General features: G+C 38.9%; 1 protein-coding gene across 1 annotated transcript in view; it reads right to left on the reverse strand.

Annotated features, from left to right (window-relative positions):
* The window catches only part of PPP2R2B (protein phosphatase 2 regulatory subunit Bbeta), a 437,756-nt gene that overhangs the window by 21,253 nt on the left and 401,365 nt on the right, over nt 1-15,138 (reverse strand). Inside the window, exon 7 of the mRNA XM_007949128.2 lies at nt 375-544. Coding sequence (XP_007947319.1) covers nt 375-544 — 170 coding nt within the window. The remainder of the gene's footprint in view (nt 1-374; nt 545-15,138) is intronic.

Here is a 15,138-nt window from a genome sequence, read left to right on the forward strand (position 1 = left end):
TATGCTGGCCCTCCCTGTCATGTGCTTCCACAAGACTCAGCATCATCCATTGCGTAACTGTACACTTGATTCCTTGTTTATCATCTGGCTTCTCTACCAGATAGCATGAGAACAGGACCATGTTTGTCTTGTGTATCTCTCTATAGTATCTATCCTACATTAAGTACTCAATACAGAGGGGTTAAACTGAATTCCGCTCCAACATATGCTCCTTCATCTTAAATCATCTGCCACTTACAATCTCTACCATTTTATAGAATCTAAATATGTACTGTCTTTAGTTCTTTTGAGTTGTAAGCTTTTGCAGATAGAGGCAGACTTGGACACCCAAAGGAAGTGGTCACTATACCTATCGGTAGGCTGGTATTCTGTACCTGGTAAGTCTCAATGGGGCGGTTTTCCATGTTGAGATCCCAGACTTTAACGGTCAGATAGTCCCTGGTCATGATATACCTCCCACTGTGGCTGAACTTCACATCCGAAATTGAAGAGATGATTTCAGAGAAAAACGACCTGTTGCTTGGATCTTCCGGCTCTTCAAAAACTGTAGAACAAAACAAAACAAAATAAATTTAGTAATCCTTATCAAATGACTCTATCATGTTTGAGCCAGCTAGAAATCTAATAGTGTAACTTAAATTCACAGAGAACTGCCAGCTGTCTGGTAGCAGGAAAGGGTGTCATTAGTTTTTGTATTTGCTTTCTTATGGAAGGATTGGGTTGGATCTCTCTATCCATTGGTCTGGCACTGGCTGTTCCCAAGCTCCATATCTATGTATCTAACTATTTCATGTTTCTCCTGATCTCTGGGTGTCACTGCACATGTCAAAATCTGGAGTTATCTAAGATGCTTAAAACTTAATAGCTTTACTGAGATATAATTTACATACCATAAAATTCACTTATTTAAAATATACAATTCAGTGATTTTTAATATAGTCATAGAATTATGCAGCCATCCTCACATTCTCATCACCCCCCAAAAGAAACGCATACCCATTACCAGTCATTCCCCTTTCCTGAGCACTCTCCACCCATACAAGTCAAGCAACCACCAATTTCCTTTCTGTTTTTATGGATATTTCAGATACATGGTATCAAACTATATGTGGTCTTTTTTGATTGGCTTCTTTCATCTAGAATAAGGTTTTTCAAGTTTTATTATATATGTTGTAGCATGAATTTGTACTTGATTTTTTTTATTGCTAAATAATATTCCATCATATGGACATACCACATTTTATTTATCTATCTATTTATCCAGTTGAAGGACATTTATCTTTACTTTTTGGCTATTAATAATGCTGCTATGAACATCTGTGTACAAATGCTTTCAATTTTCTTGGGTAGAGACTGCTGGATCATATGGTAACTCTGTTTAGCATTTTGAGGGACTGTCAAACTGTTTTCCAAAGTGATTTCACCATTTTACATTCTAACCAATGAGGTATGAGAGTCTGACTTTTCCACATTTGTGTTTTTTTTTCTCATTATAGGTTATAGTATTAAATGCTTTCTTCACTCCCCCCATCCTACGTACACTTTTCTATTTCCCCCTTTTGTGTATACTGTCCATGACTCTTTGCTCTGCTGTTCTCTCTCTTGATAGCTCATTTGGCTCCTATGTAATGGAGAAAAGGCTAGCTCTTGAGTCTTATATGGAACCCTATCATGAGCTGCCCCTAACACGACTTTCTACCTTGATTTTAAATTTCCTCATAGCTTGACATTTTCCATTTCTGTGCTTTGGCTGATCATTCTTTCTTCATTTATCCAACTTCTGCTAGATTCATATACCTTATTGTTATGGGTTGAATTGTGTTTTTAAAAAGGTGTATTGAAGTCCTAGGCCCTGTACCTATGAATATGACCTTGTTTAGAAACAAGATTTTACTTTGCAGGTGATATTAGGTTGACACGTCTTAGTAGGTGTGTCTTAATCCCTTCTGATTGGTGACTGGTGTCTTATATGAGGCAAGAACAAACAGGAAGACAGAGTGACATACAAGGAGAAAATACCATGTGAGGCTCTATCGATAAGCCAAAGAATGCTTGGGGCTATCAGACACAATGAGACAAAGAAAGATCTTCCCCACAAACCTTCAGAAAGAGAACATAGCCCTAAATTTGGACTTCTAGCTACCAGAACTGTGAGATAATAAGTCTCTGTTCCTTAAAGCCACTCACCCTGTGGTTTTTGGTTATGGAGCCATGGGAAAACAAGACACTCATTCTAGATTATAATTATAGCCCCAAATGGTCTTTGCTTTTTTTCTGAAGTCCTATCATACTATCATACTTTACCTGGCCCATTTATTTGGCATTTGCTCAGGTCCACTCTTAAAATGAAACTAACATTTCTCACATTATTATTTAACAATTCATGGGTTTGTCTTATCTCCTCATCAACTCCTTAATCTCCTCAACATGAGATTCTTGAGGGCAGGATTTTGATTTTGCTTATTTTCATACCCATGGTCTTACACACAAACATATAGTTGTGGCTTGATTGGAAACAAAGTCAGATAAATTAATGAATTCTTTGCCTTTTGGGCTTAGCATGTATTAGTTTAATTAGTTTATACCATACATATTTGCTGATATCCAGTTATTTCTGATCTACAAAAATGATGATTAAGTATGTTTGACCCTAATAAGTGTTTGTATCACAATTTTTCCTGACTGCTCAATGTACTCACATTTTATGAATTTCATATAGAGAGTTCAAGTATGTAAGTTATCTTTCAAGTTTTGCTGTATTAAACCATAAGCCAAAACAAAATCTTAATGTCCACGGAACCATTTAAGAGAATAACAAAAACTCCCCCACAAACCCAGTCAATCAGAATTTCAACTTGAGAATAAATCAGAAAACCATCAATTGATTATAAGTCACCGAAAAAACATCTTAGTGGCCTTATCTGCTAGGCTTTAATCAAGTATTTAATATATGATAACCCTTGGATTCTAATTGTAGCTTCATAGTTGAGAAAAGGAGCTCTGGTGGCTCAGTGCCTAAGGCATTCGACTGCTAACCAGAAGACTGGTGGCTCAAACCCACCAGCCATTCCATGAAAGGAAGACTGGGCAATCTACTTCAATAAAGATTTATCACCTAAGAAACCCAATGAGTTGGAATTTACTTGATGGCAGTGAGTTTTGTTTTTTTTCAGATGTGAAGAAAATTTTTGCATAGTTTAAATTCAAGGCAGTGTCATTAGGACTCCTGTTGCCATAGAGTTGATTCCCACTCATAACTGGACTCACAGACCACCCCATGATGTTTCCTAAGGCTATAACAATTATGGAAGCAGACTGTCACAGCTTTTCCCCACAGATTGGCTGGTGGTTTGAACTGCTGATATTCTGGTTAGCAGCTGAGCACTTAATCATTGTGCCACTAAGGCCAGAGACTTAGAAACCCCAGACCTGCCCCAAGCAAAAATTTTTGACAAAACATCTTAAGAGAAGCAGCAGCCTCCAAGGCTTGGTGACATCCAGGCAGATGCACCTATGGAGATAGACAAAGATAGCCTGATGCAGTAAGGGGGAAAGGCTTCGCAAACAGTTTTCTGGAGTTAGATTCAATTCCTTCAGTTTCCCTAATTGCAAAATGGGAAAACAGTACTACCTCCAAAGTTTTTGAGGGTTAAGTGAGAGTTGAGCCTTGTGCTCAAATAAATCGTCATTAGTATTTTGATCATCAGCAGCAACATCCTGCTTCTGTGGGGGTCAACATATGCCATTCAAGACTCTTGAGAATTTGGAACATAGAACTACAGAACAGGTAGGTTATTTAATGACATGATGAATTATTTAAAAGAAATCTTTTCAATTTTATACCTAGGAACCTGTTCTCCAAATACATGGCATATCAATGATAAGGGTCAAAGTTTTCAGTGTTACACCTGAATGTGAAGAAAATGAAAATCCTCACAACTGGATGGATAAACAACATATTGATAAATGGAAAAAAACTGAAATTGTCAACAATTTCATTCTATTTAGAACAACAATCAATGCCCATGGAAACAGCAGTCAAGAAATCAAATGGCATATTGCATTGGGCAAATATGCTGCAAAAGACCTCTTTTAAATTTCCAAAAAACAGTGATGTCACTTTGATGACTAAGGTACACCTGACCATATGAAAAGCCATGGTCTTTTCAATCATTTCATATGCATACAAAAGCTGGACAATGAAAAAGGAAGATCAAAGAAGAGTTGATACATTTGAATTGTAGTGTTGGCAAAGAATATGGAATATACTGTGGATTGCCAGAAAAATGAACAAATAAGTCTTATATGATATACAAACAGAATGCTCTTAGAAGGGAAGATGGTGATACTTGGGCTTGCTTACTTTGGACTTCATCAGGAAAATCCAATCACTAGAAAAAGATATCATGTTTGGTAGAAACTCAGGGAAAATATAACAACAATCACAAAGATAACAAAGGACTGGACATTTTATTCTCTTATACATAAGGTCACCATGAGTTGAAGCCAAGTTGATGGAAACTAACAATAACAATATCAACAACAATAGTATAGCAATATTGCAGAGTCTCAAAATGGCACCCCTATAAGATGAAGCCACCACTAGATGAAGCCACCACTTGTCTGCCAGTTTGTTGTACTGTGGTGGCTTGCATGTTGCTGTGAGGCTAAAGGTTATGCCATTAGTATTTCAAATACCAGCAGGGTCACCCATGGTGGACAGGTTTTAGCAGAGCCTGCAGACTAAGACAGATTCAGCAGGAAAGGGCTATCCACTTCTCAAAAAATTGACTGGTGAAAACCTTATGAATAGCAGTGAGACACTGTCTGACATATTACTGGAAAACTTTATGAATAGTCTTGAAACATTGTCTGATATAGTGCCAGAAGATGAGCCCTTCAGGTCAGAAGGCACTCAAAATACAACTCCTCAAAGTAGAGATGACCTTAATGATGTGGATGGAGTAAAGCTCTCGGAACCTCCATTTACTGATGGGTCATGACTCATAATGGGAAGAAACAGGTACAAACATCCATTAATAACTGGAACATGGAATGTGTGAAGTATGAACCTAGGAAAAGTGGAAGTTGTCAAAAATGAAAGGGAACACATAGATATCACTATCCTAGGTGGTGATGGTGTTGTTAGGTGCCGTTGAGTTGGACCTGACTCATAGCGACCCCTCCTTGGGTTTCCAAGGCGGTATCACTACGGAAGTAGATTGCCCCATCTTCCTTCCTAGGAGTGGCTGGTGGGTTTGAACCGACAGCCTCCTGGTTAGCAGTCAAGTGCTTTAAGCACTATACTACCAGAGCTCCTATCCTAGGTGTTAGTGACCTGAAATAGACTGGTATTGGCCATTTTGAATCAGACAATCATATGGTCTACTATGCTGGGAATGACAAATTGAAGAGGAATAGTGTTGCATTCATGATCATAAACAATGTTTCAAGATGTATCCTGAGGTACAATGTTGTCAGTGAGAGGATAATATCCATACACCTACAAGGAAGACCAGTTAATATTACTATCGTTTAAATTTACGTACCTTTCACTAAAGCCAAAGATGATGAAATGAAGATTTTTACCAACTTCTGCAGTCTGAAATTGACCAAGCATGCAGTCAATATATGTATTGATTATTTACTGGTGACTGGAATGTGAAAGTTGAGAACACAGAAGAATCATCAATAGTTGGAAAATATGGCCTTGGTGACAGAAATGATGCTGGAGATTGCATGATAGAATTTTGCAAGACTAATGACTTACTCGGGAGCTCTGGTAGCATAGTGGCTAAGACACTTGCCTGCTAACCAGACGGCTGGCGGTTCAAACCCACCAGCCACTCCTCGGAAGGAAGGTTGGGCAATCCTACTTCCATAGTGATACTGCCTCGGAAGCCCAAGGAGGGGTCGCTATGAGTCGGGTTTGACTCGACAGCACATAACAACAACAACAACGACTTACTCATTGCAAATCTTTCTTCAACAACATAAATGGCAGCTATATAGGTGTACCTTGCCAGATGGAATACATAGGAATCAGATAGATTATATCTGTGGAAGGAGGTGATGGAGAAGCTCAATACCTTCATCCAAAACAAGGCCAGGAGCTGCCTGTGGAACAGACCATCAACTGCTCATATGCAAGTTTAAGTTGAAGCTGAAGACAAAACAAGTCCACAAGAACCAAAATATGACTTTGATTACATCTCACCTGAATTAAGAGACCATTTGAAGAATAGATTTGATACATTAAAGACCAATGACCAAAAACCAGATGAATTATGGATGACATCGAGAACATCATACATGAAGAAAGCAAAAGGTTATTAAAAAGACAGAAAGGAAGAAGGGACCAGAATGAATGTCAGAAGAGGCTCTGAAACTTGCTCTTGAATGGAGAGTAGCTAAAGCAAATGGAAGAAATGATAAAAGAGCTGAACAGAAAGTTTCAAAGAGCAGCTTGACAAGACAAAGCCAATTATTATAACGAAATGTGTGAAGACCTGGAGTTAGAAAACCAAAAAGGAAGAAAATGCTTGGATTTCTCAAGGTAAAAGAATTGAAGAAAAAATTCAATTCTCAAGTCTCAATACTGAAAGATTCTATGGGCAAAATATTGAATGACTCAGGAAGCATCAAAAATACTTTGAGTCACTGTACCAAAAAGAATTGGTCAATGTCCATCTATTTCAGGAGGTGGCATATGATCGAGGACTAATGGTATTGAAGGAAGAAGTCAAAGCTGCACTGAAGAAACTGGTGAAAAACAGGGGTCCAGGAATTGATGGAATACTCATTGAGATGTTTTGACAAACTGATGTCACACTGGAGGCACTTACTCATCTATGCCAAGAAATTTGGAAGATAGCTACCTGGCCAATTGTCTAGAAGAGATCCATATGTGTACCCATTCCAAAGAATCCAAGAAAATATGGAGATTATTGAGCAATATGCATATCACACACAAGCAAAATTTTCCTGAAGATAATTAAAAAACATTTGCAGCAGTATACTGACAGGGAACATCTAGAAATGCAAGCTGGATTCTGAAGAGAACATGGAACAAAGGATATCATTGCTGATATCAGATATATCAGATGGATCTCAGCTGAAAGCAAAGAATATCAGAAAGATGTTTACTTGTGTTTTATTGACTATGCAGAAGCATTCGATTGTATGGATCATAACATATTATGGATAACATTGAGAAGAATAGGAATTCCAGAACACTTAATTGTGTTCATTAGGAACATAGACCAGGAGGCTGCCATTCAAACAGAACAAGGGGATAGTGCATGGTTTATGGTTTAAAATCAGAAAGTGTGTCAGGGTTGTGTTCTTTTACCATACTTATTCAGTCTGTATGCTGAGCAGATAATCTGAGAAGGTAGACTATATGAAGAAGAATGTGGCATCAGGATTGGAAGAAGGCTCATTAACAACCTGCGATGCATAAAAGACACAATCATGCTTGCTGAAAGTGAAGACGACTTGAAGTGCTTATTGATGAAGTGATGGATTACACCTCAACATAAAACAAAAAACAAAACCAAAAACCAAACCTACTGTCATAGAGTTGATTCTGACTCATAGCGATCCCCATTGGGGTTCTGAGGCAGTAAATCTTTATGGAAGTAGATTGCCCTGTCTTCTGCAGAGTAACTGGTGGGTTTGAACTGTCAACCTCTGGTTAGCAGTCAAATGCCTTAGGCATTGCACCACTGGAGCTCCTTCCTCTGAAATGAAAGAAGATGATTCTTTAATCAACCCACCATAATTATTTATGGAGAACTTGCTTTATGTAGGACACAGAGGACAGTATACAGATAATGTCCCCGTAGAGATAGTTCTTTGCAGTTCATGAGACATCCATGAATGAAAAGAATTCATGGATCTGATAAAAATATTCTTCCTAAATAAAACAAAAATCCTCACACCTGGACCAATAAGCATTATCACGCTAAATGCAGAAAAGGTTGAATTTGTCAAAGATTTCATATTACATGGATGCACAATCCACACCCATGGAAGCAGCAGTCAAGAAATCAGAGGTCGTCAATGGAACAGAATTGAAAGCCCAGAATTAGACCCATCCATCTATGGATAGCTGATCTTTGACAAAGGACCAAAACTCATTAAATGGGGGAAGAGAGAGCCTATTTAACAAATGGTGCTGGCAAAATTGGATATCCACTTGTAGAGAAATGAAACAAGACCCATACCTCACCCCATACACAAAAACAAACTCAAGTTGGATCAAAGACTTAAATGTAAAACCCAAAACTATAAAATTTATCAAAAATAAAATAGGGGCAAATCTAGGAGCTCTAATTTATGGCATAATTAGACTATCAAGCATAACCCAGAATGCACAGGAGGTGGAAGAGAAGCTAGATGACTGAGATCTTTTGAAAATTAAAAGAGAACCTACAGATTGAGAGAAAATTTATAGAAAACCTCAACACCTCAATGTCAAAAAGGCAAACAATTATGGGCAAGGGACATGAATAGACACTCATTAAAGATGATATGCTGGTGGCCAAAAAACACATGAGGAATTGCTTGCAATCGTTAGCCATTAGAGAGATGCAAATCAAAACAACAGATGTCATTTCACCCCAGCAATAATAGTAAAATTCAAAAGGACAGAAAATAACAAATGCTGGTGAGGCTGGGGAGAGATTGGAACTCTCATACGCTGCTGGTAGGACTGTAAAATGGTGCAACCATTGTGGAAAATGGTATGGCGTTTCCTTAACTGAAAATAAAAATCCCATTTGAACCAGCAATTCCATTACTAGGAATATATCCTAAAGAGGTGAGAGACAGGACATGAACAGACATATGGACACCCATGTTCATAGAAGCACAATTCACTATAGCAAAGAGATGGAAACAACCTAAATGCCCATCAACAGACAAATGGATAACCAAACTATGGTACATTCACAAAATGGAATACTGCGCTACGTTAAGGAACAATGAAGGATACACAAATCATCTCACAATGCAGATGAACCTGGAGGACATTATGCTGAGTGAAGTAAGTCAATTGCAGAAGGACAAATATTGTATGAGCCCATTACTGTAAAAAGCCAAGGAAAGGTTTGCTTAGGGAAGAGAATTTACTCGACGGCACATAACAACAACAACAAATACCAGTATATCCACAATACTGCATTACCATTAACACCAAACACCAGTCTACAGATAAATACATAGTCAACTGGGAAGATCAGATGGGGGTCAGTGAAGAGGAATACACTCTAGATCAATGATAGATTCAGCTAAGAATGGTCTTGCACAGGTACTAGTGATACAAAATGACCGCAATCATTACAGAAGCAACAGAAGACAGACATGGAGCAATCCCTCATAGACACCCAGACACCATGGGAGAGAGATCCACTGGTTCTTCCAACTCAGGACCATAGTATTGAGGGACACCAAACTCAATTGGCACAAAATAATACATAAAAATCTTGTTCCCCAATCTACTTTGGTGAGTAGTGACTGGGGTCTTGAAAGCTTTCAAGTGGCCATCGAAGACCCAGCTAATTGTCTCCTATTGTTGGAAGTTAAGAAGAGTGCAAAAAACCAAGGGCATTTGGAAACAATTAACCCTAGGACATGATGGAGCTGGAGACCAGAAGAACTAGATGGTGCCTGGCTATCAATGCCAACCACTTGGGAAGAGATCAAAACTGCAGATCCTGGATAGAGTGGGAGGAAAAATGTGGAACAAAATTCAAAAACACAATATTGACCAGAATTACTGGCTGGATGGAGTCTGGTGGGACCCCCAAGACTAAGGCCCTGGGGTATACACTTCCAGCCTGGGATAAAACTCACTCCCAAGGGCTGGCTTTCAGCCCAACAGTAATAAGACTTACATGCAGAACACCCAACCCAGGAGGATGCACCCACCTGCTCTATGGAGAAACATCCCTTGGAGCAATAAGCCTTGAGGCACCAGAGGGGCAATATTCACATGGAGGAAAAGCTGGACAGACAGGAGTGCATAACTAAGAAGGGCACAGGAATGGGGGGTCACTGAGAAGGGAGAGGAGGAGAGGAGGACTGGGGATGGTAGTTGGGGAGTGAAACCAAATGTACATGAACTGTTGAATGTAAAACAAATTCTGCCCTGTAAATTTGCACTTAAAGCACAATTAAAAAAAAAAAAAAAGAAATCAGAGGTCGTATGGCAGTAGGCAAATCTGCTGCAAAAGACCTCTTTAAGGTGAAAAGCAAAGATGTCCCTTTGAGGACTAAGGTGCACCTAACTCAAGCCATGGTATTTTCAATAGTCTTATATGCATGCGAAAGCTGGACAGTGAATAAGGAAGACTGACCAAAGGAGAGTTGATGCTTTTGAGTTGTGGTGTTGATGAAGAATACTGAAAGTACCATGAACTGCCAGAAGAACTAACAAATCTGTCCTGGGAATACAGCTGGAATGCTCCTTGGAAGCGATAATGGCCAGACTTTGTCTCACCTACTTTGGTCATGTTATCAAAAGGGACCACTCCCTGGAGAAGGGAATCTTGCTTGGTAAAATGGAGCATCAGTGAAAAAGGGAAGACCCTCAAGGAGATGGATTGACACAGTGGCTGAGGTATAGCAAGGATTGTGAGGATGTCACACGACCAGGCAGTGTTTTTGTTCTGTTGTTCATGGGGTTGCTATGAGTCGAAGCTGACTCGGTGGCACCTAACAACAATAAGATGAATGTGAAATCAAAGAAGACAATTCTTTAATCAACCCACTGTAACTATTTAGTGAGAATTTGCTTTATGTAGGACACAGAAGGCATGACCCAGATAATGTACCAGCAGCGATAGCTCTTTGTAGTTCATGAGACATCTATGAGTGAAAAGAATTAATGGAGTTGATATTAACATTCAAATATACATTCAGAAGTGCTGTTTAATAATTACTATTTATGGAAAACATAATATTTCAGGCCTTATGCGTTACATATTTTATCTCATTTAATCCTTACAACAGTTCTATAAGGGGTGAGAGCTATGATTTCTCATTTATAGATGTGGAAAACCTATCCTAGGACACACAGGTAGATCAAGACAGAGCTGCTATTTGGACCCAAGTTTGTTTGACTCCAAAGTCTTTGTTCTTCATTATGATGCAATTCTGCCTTGTACCAGACCTTATCTTAGGGGCTACGAGAAGATACCAGGTTAGAATTAACCAGAAATGACCATAACCAAGTTAGACTGGCCTCAGGTGCTTCTGGCTAAAATCTTTACTTAACTGGTATTTTCCAAACCCTCATTGTCTTGAGATTTCATTGTTTAGTAAAGCAAAAACCCTTGCACCTATAGAAAATGAAAAAAAGGACATGTGATATAATTACAAACTTGCCCTCCCCAAAGGACCCATCTTTGTTTAAATGACAGCTTTCTAGAACTTATCCTTTTTTTTTCCTACTAACTTCCTAAAAGTTCTATAGAAGGAGATTATTATCTTTTCTTGAGTACAGACTTCCTTTACTTGGTTTATTCTCAAATAAAATCATTGTTATTTTATTTTATTTTATTTTTTATAAATTCAACTCTAGAATCTGTCATTTAACAGATTCTAGATATAATCATGGAAATGTAGATGTTGAAGGCTCTTTAATGGTTATTAATACTACTCTACTCTTTTTACACAGGCAAAGAAATTAGGACCCAGACATGACTTGCCCAGATTCACAGCTGGCATGTTGTTGTTAGGTACTGTTGACTTGGTTGTGACTCATAGCGACCCTATGTACAACAGAATGAAACACTGCTTGGTCTTGTGCCATCATAACAAGCATTGCTATGATTTAGTCCATTGTTGCAGCTACTATGCCAATCCATCTTGTTGAGGGTCTTCCCTTTTTTTTTTTGCTGACCTTCTATTTTACCAAGGATGATATCCTTCTCCAGGGACTGGTCCCTTCTGACAACATGACCAAATTGCAAGAGACAAGGTTTGGACATTCTTGCTTCTAAGGAACATTCCAGCTGCACTTCCAAGACAGTCAGTCCATGGTTATTTTCAATATTCTTCACCAACGCCACAATTCAAATGCATCAATTCTTCTGTGGTCTTTCTTATTCATTGTCCAGCTTTCACATGCATGTGAGGTAATTGAAAATACCAAGTCTTGGGTCAGGCACATCTTAGTCTTCAAAGTGACATCTTTGTTCCTTAACATTTCGAAGAGATTGTTTGCAGCAGATTTGCCCAGTGCAATATATCATTTGATTTCTTGGCTGCTGCTTCAATGAGTATTGATTGTGGATCCAAGTAAAATGAAATCCTTCACAATTTCAATCCTTTCTCCATTTATCATGATGTTGTTTATTGGTCTAATTGTGAGAATTTTTTTTTTTTTTTTATGTTGAGGTGTAAATTCGTACAGAAGGCTGTAGTCTCTGATCTTCTTCAGTAAGTACTTCCAGTTGTCTTCATTTTCAGCAACAGTCATGTCATATGCATATAACAGGTTGTTAATTAGTCTTCCTTCAATCCTGATGCTGTGCTCTTCTTCAAATAGTCCAGCTTCTTGGATTATTTGCCCAGTGAACAGATTGAAAATTATGGTGAAAACAGATAGCCTTGACACACACTTTTCCTGATTTTAAATCATGCAGTATACCCTTGTTCTAGACTGCTTCTTGGTCTATGTACTAGTTTCTCATGAGCACAATGAAATGTTCTGGATTTCCCTTTCTTTGCAATGATCATAATTTGTTATGATCCACTCAGTTGAATGCCTTTGCCTAGTCAATGAAACAGAAGGAAATATTTTTTAGTGACATCTGTTGATACAGTGGTTAAGACATTCAGCTGCTACCCAAAAGGCCTACCAGTCGGTCCATGGGAGAAAGATGAGGCAGTTTTCTTCTGTACAGATTTATCACCTTGGAAACCCTATGGGGCAGATCTATTCCATCCTATAGGGTCACTGTGAGTAGAAACTGACTTGATGGCAGTGGGTAAACATCTTTCTGGTATTCTCTGCTTTCAGCCAAGGTCCATCTGAGATCAGCAATGATATTCCTTGTTTCATGTCTCCTTCTAAATCTGGCTTGAATTTCTCACAGTTCCATGCTGTTGTACTGGTGTAAACATTTTTTGAATTATTTTCAGCAAAATTTTACTTGCATGTGATATTAATGATATTGTTCAATCACTTTCACATTCTGTTGGGTCACCTATCTTTGGAATAGGCACAAGTATAGATCTCTTTCAGTTGGTTGGCCAGGTGGCTGCCTTCCACATTTCTTGGCATAAATGTGTAAGCACTTCCAGTACTGCATCTGTCTGTTGAAACATCTCAGTGGGTATTCCTTCAATCCTGGGGCCTTGTTTTTTTGCGAATCATTGAGCACAGTTTGGATTTCTTCCTTCAATACCATTGGTTCTTAATTACATACTATCTCCTGAAATGAGTGAACATGGACTAGCTCTCTTTGGTACAGCTGGCATGGGTACCCAGAGCGTCCAATTACCAGGTCAGTACTTCTCCCGTTATATCACATAATCTCTGCAGGTAAATGAATTGTTCCAGAACCAACTTTGGGCTGCCCATGTTGGAAATAAGACACATCATATTAAAACATCCACTGAAGATTGTAATGAGTTTTGAGTATGGGAGAGACAGTCATAAAAGAACAAATTCATTTCAAACACTGAAGGAGCATGGCCTTCACACCAAGGGCTCCATGAGTTCCAGCCTCATATCACCACTGACAAGTATAAAGCAGGAACAGAAGGACTCTGCTTGACTCTGCTAAGACCCTCACACCAAAAGCCCCAGACCAACCCTCATCCTTGGGCTCCAATCACTGTGGCCTGTCAGCAATGATGAAACCCTTCCCACCCAGTTTATGGGGATGGACATATATTTTACTTTGTTGGTTTTCTGCCTCACTAAAATGCAAGCTAAATGAGGGTAAGAATTTTTTGTCTGTTTTGTTCTTCTGTGTTTCCTAGAATATAGTAGGTGCTTGATAAATATGTTAAATGATTGAATATTGGCAAATAATTTTAACTTTTAAATGGAAACTACATCTATTTATTAAAGCAGGTCCCAAAAGGAACCTATTTAGGCAATGCTTTCTTGACCCCACGTTCAAGTTTAATTCTTTGAGAAGTAGGTTGTTGTTGTTATGTGCTGTTGAGTCAGACCTGACTCATAGTGACCCCTCCTTGGGTTTCCGAGGCAGTATCACTATGGAAGTAGATTGTCCAAACTTCCTTCCGAGGAGCGGTTGGTAGGTTTGAACCACCAGCCTTGTGGTTATCAGTCAAGCACCTTAGGCACTATGCTACCAGAGCTCCCTTGAGAAGTATAGAAAAGTACATATCATAGGAAGTCATTTGTAATTAAGGACTCCACTAATTCTGGTTGAGCAACCATTTGTCAGTTATTTAAGTGGCTGTTAAGTGTATACAAGGAACTCTGGTGGCATTGTGGTTAAAGCATTTGGCTGCTAACCAAAAGGTTGGTGGTTTGAACCATCAACTGCTCCATGGGAGAAAGATGAAGCAGTCTGCTTCCATAAAGATTTACAGCCTTGGAAAGCCTATGGGGTAGTTCTACTCTTGTCCTATAGGGTTGCTATAAGTTGAAATTGAATCAATGCCAGTGGGTTTGGTTTTGGTTTAAGTATATACATGAAATCCCTGGGTGATGCAAATGGTTAGCACACTTGGCTGGTAACTGAAAGATTTTAGGTTCAAATCTACCCAAAGATGCATCAGAAGAAAGGCTTGGTGATTTACTTCTGAAATTCTGCCACTGAAAACTCTGGAGCACAGTTCTATTCTCACATACATGAAGTTGCCATGAGTCTGAGATCAATTTGACAGCAACTGGTAGTAGTTGGTGTATGCATACACATATACAATACTTAGTACATTGCCTAGTGCTTTCAAATAAAATTAATTAGTGGAGACTGTGATAGTTGAAGATCTGTCAACTTGGCTGGACTTCACTTGTGAGTGGTGTTTCCCATGATGGATCACATGACTACGTCCTAAGCGGCCGGTCAGTCTAGGGGGAGTTTCCCCAGGGGTGTGGCCTACCTGTAATACTATCCCAGGAACAAACTGGAAAAAACAGCATTCCAG

The sequence above is a fragment of the Orycteropus afer genome, unplaced genomic scaffold, assembly GCF_000298275.1.
Source record: "Orycteropus afer afer isolate SDZICR_OR568_19922 unplaced genomic scaffold, OryAfe1.0 scaffold00238, whole genome shotgun sequence".
Lineage (NCBI taxonomy): Eukaryota > Metazoa > Chordata > Mammalia > Tubulidentata > Orycteropodidae > Orycteropus > Orycteropus afer.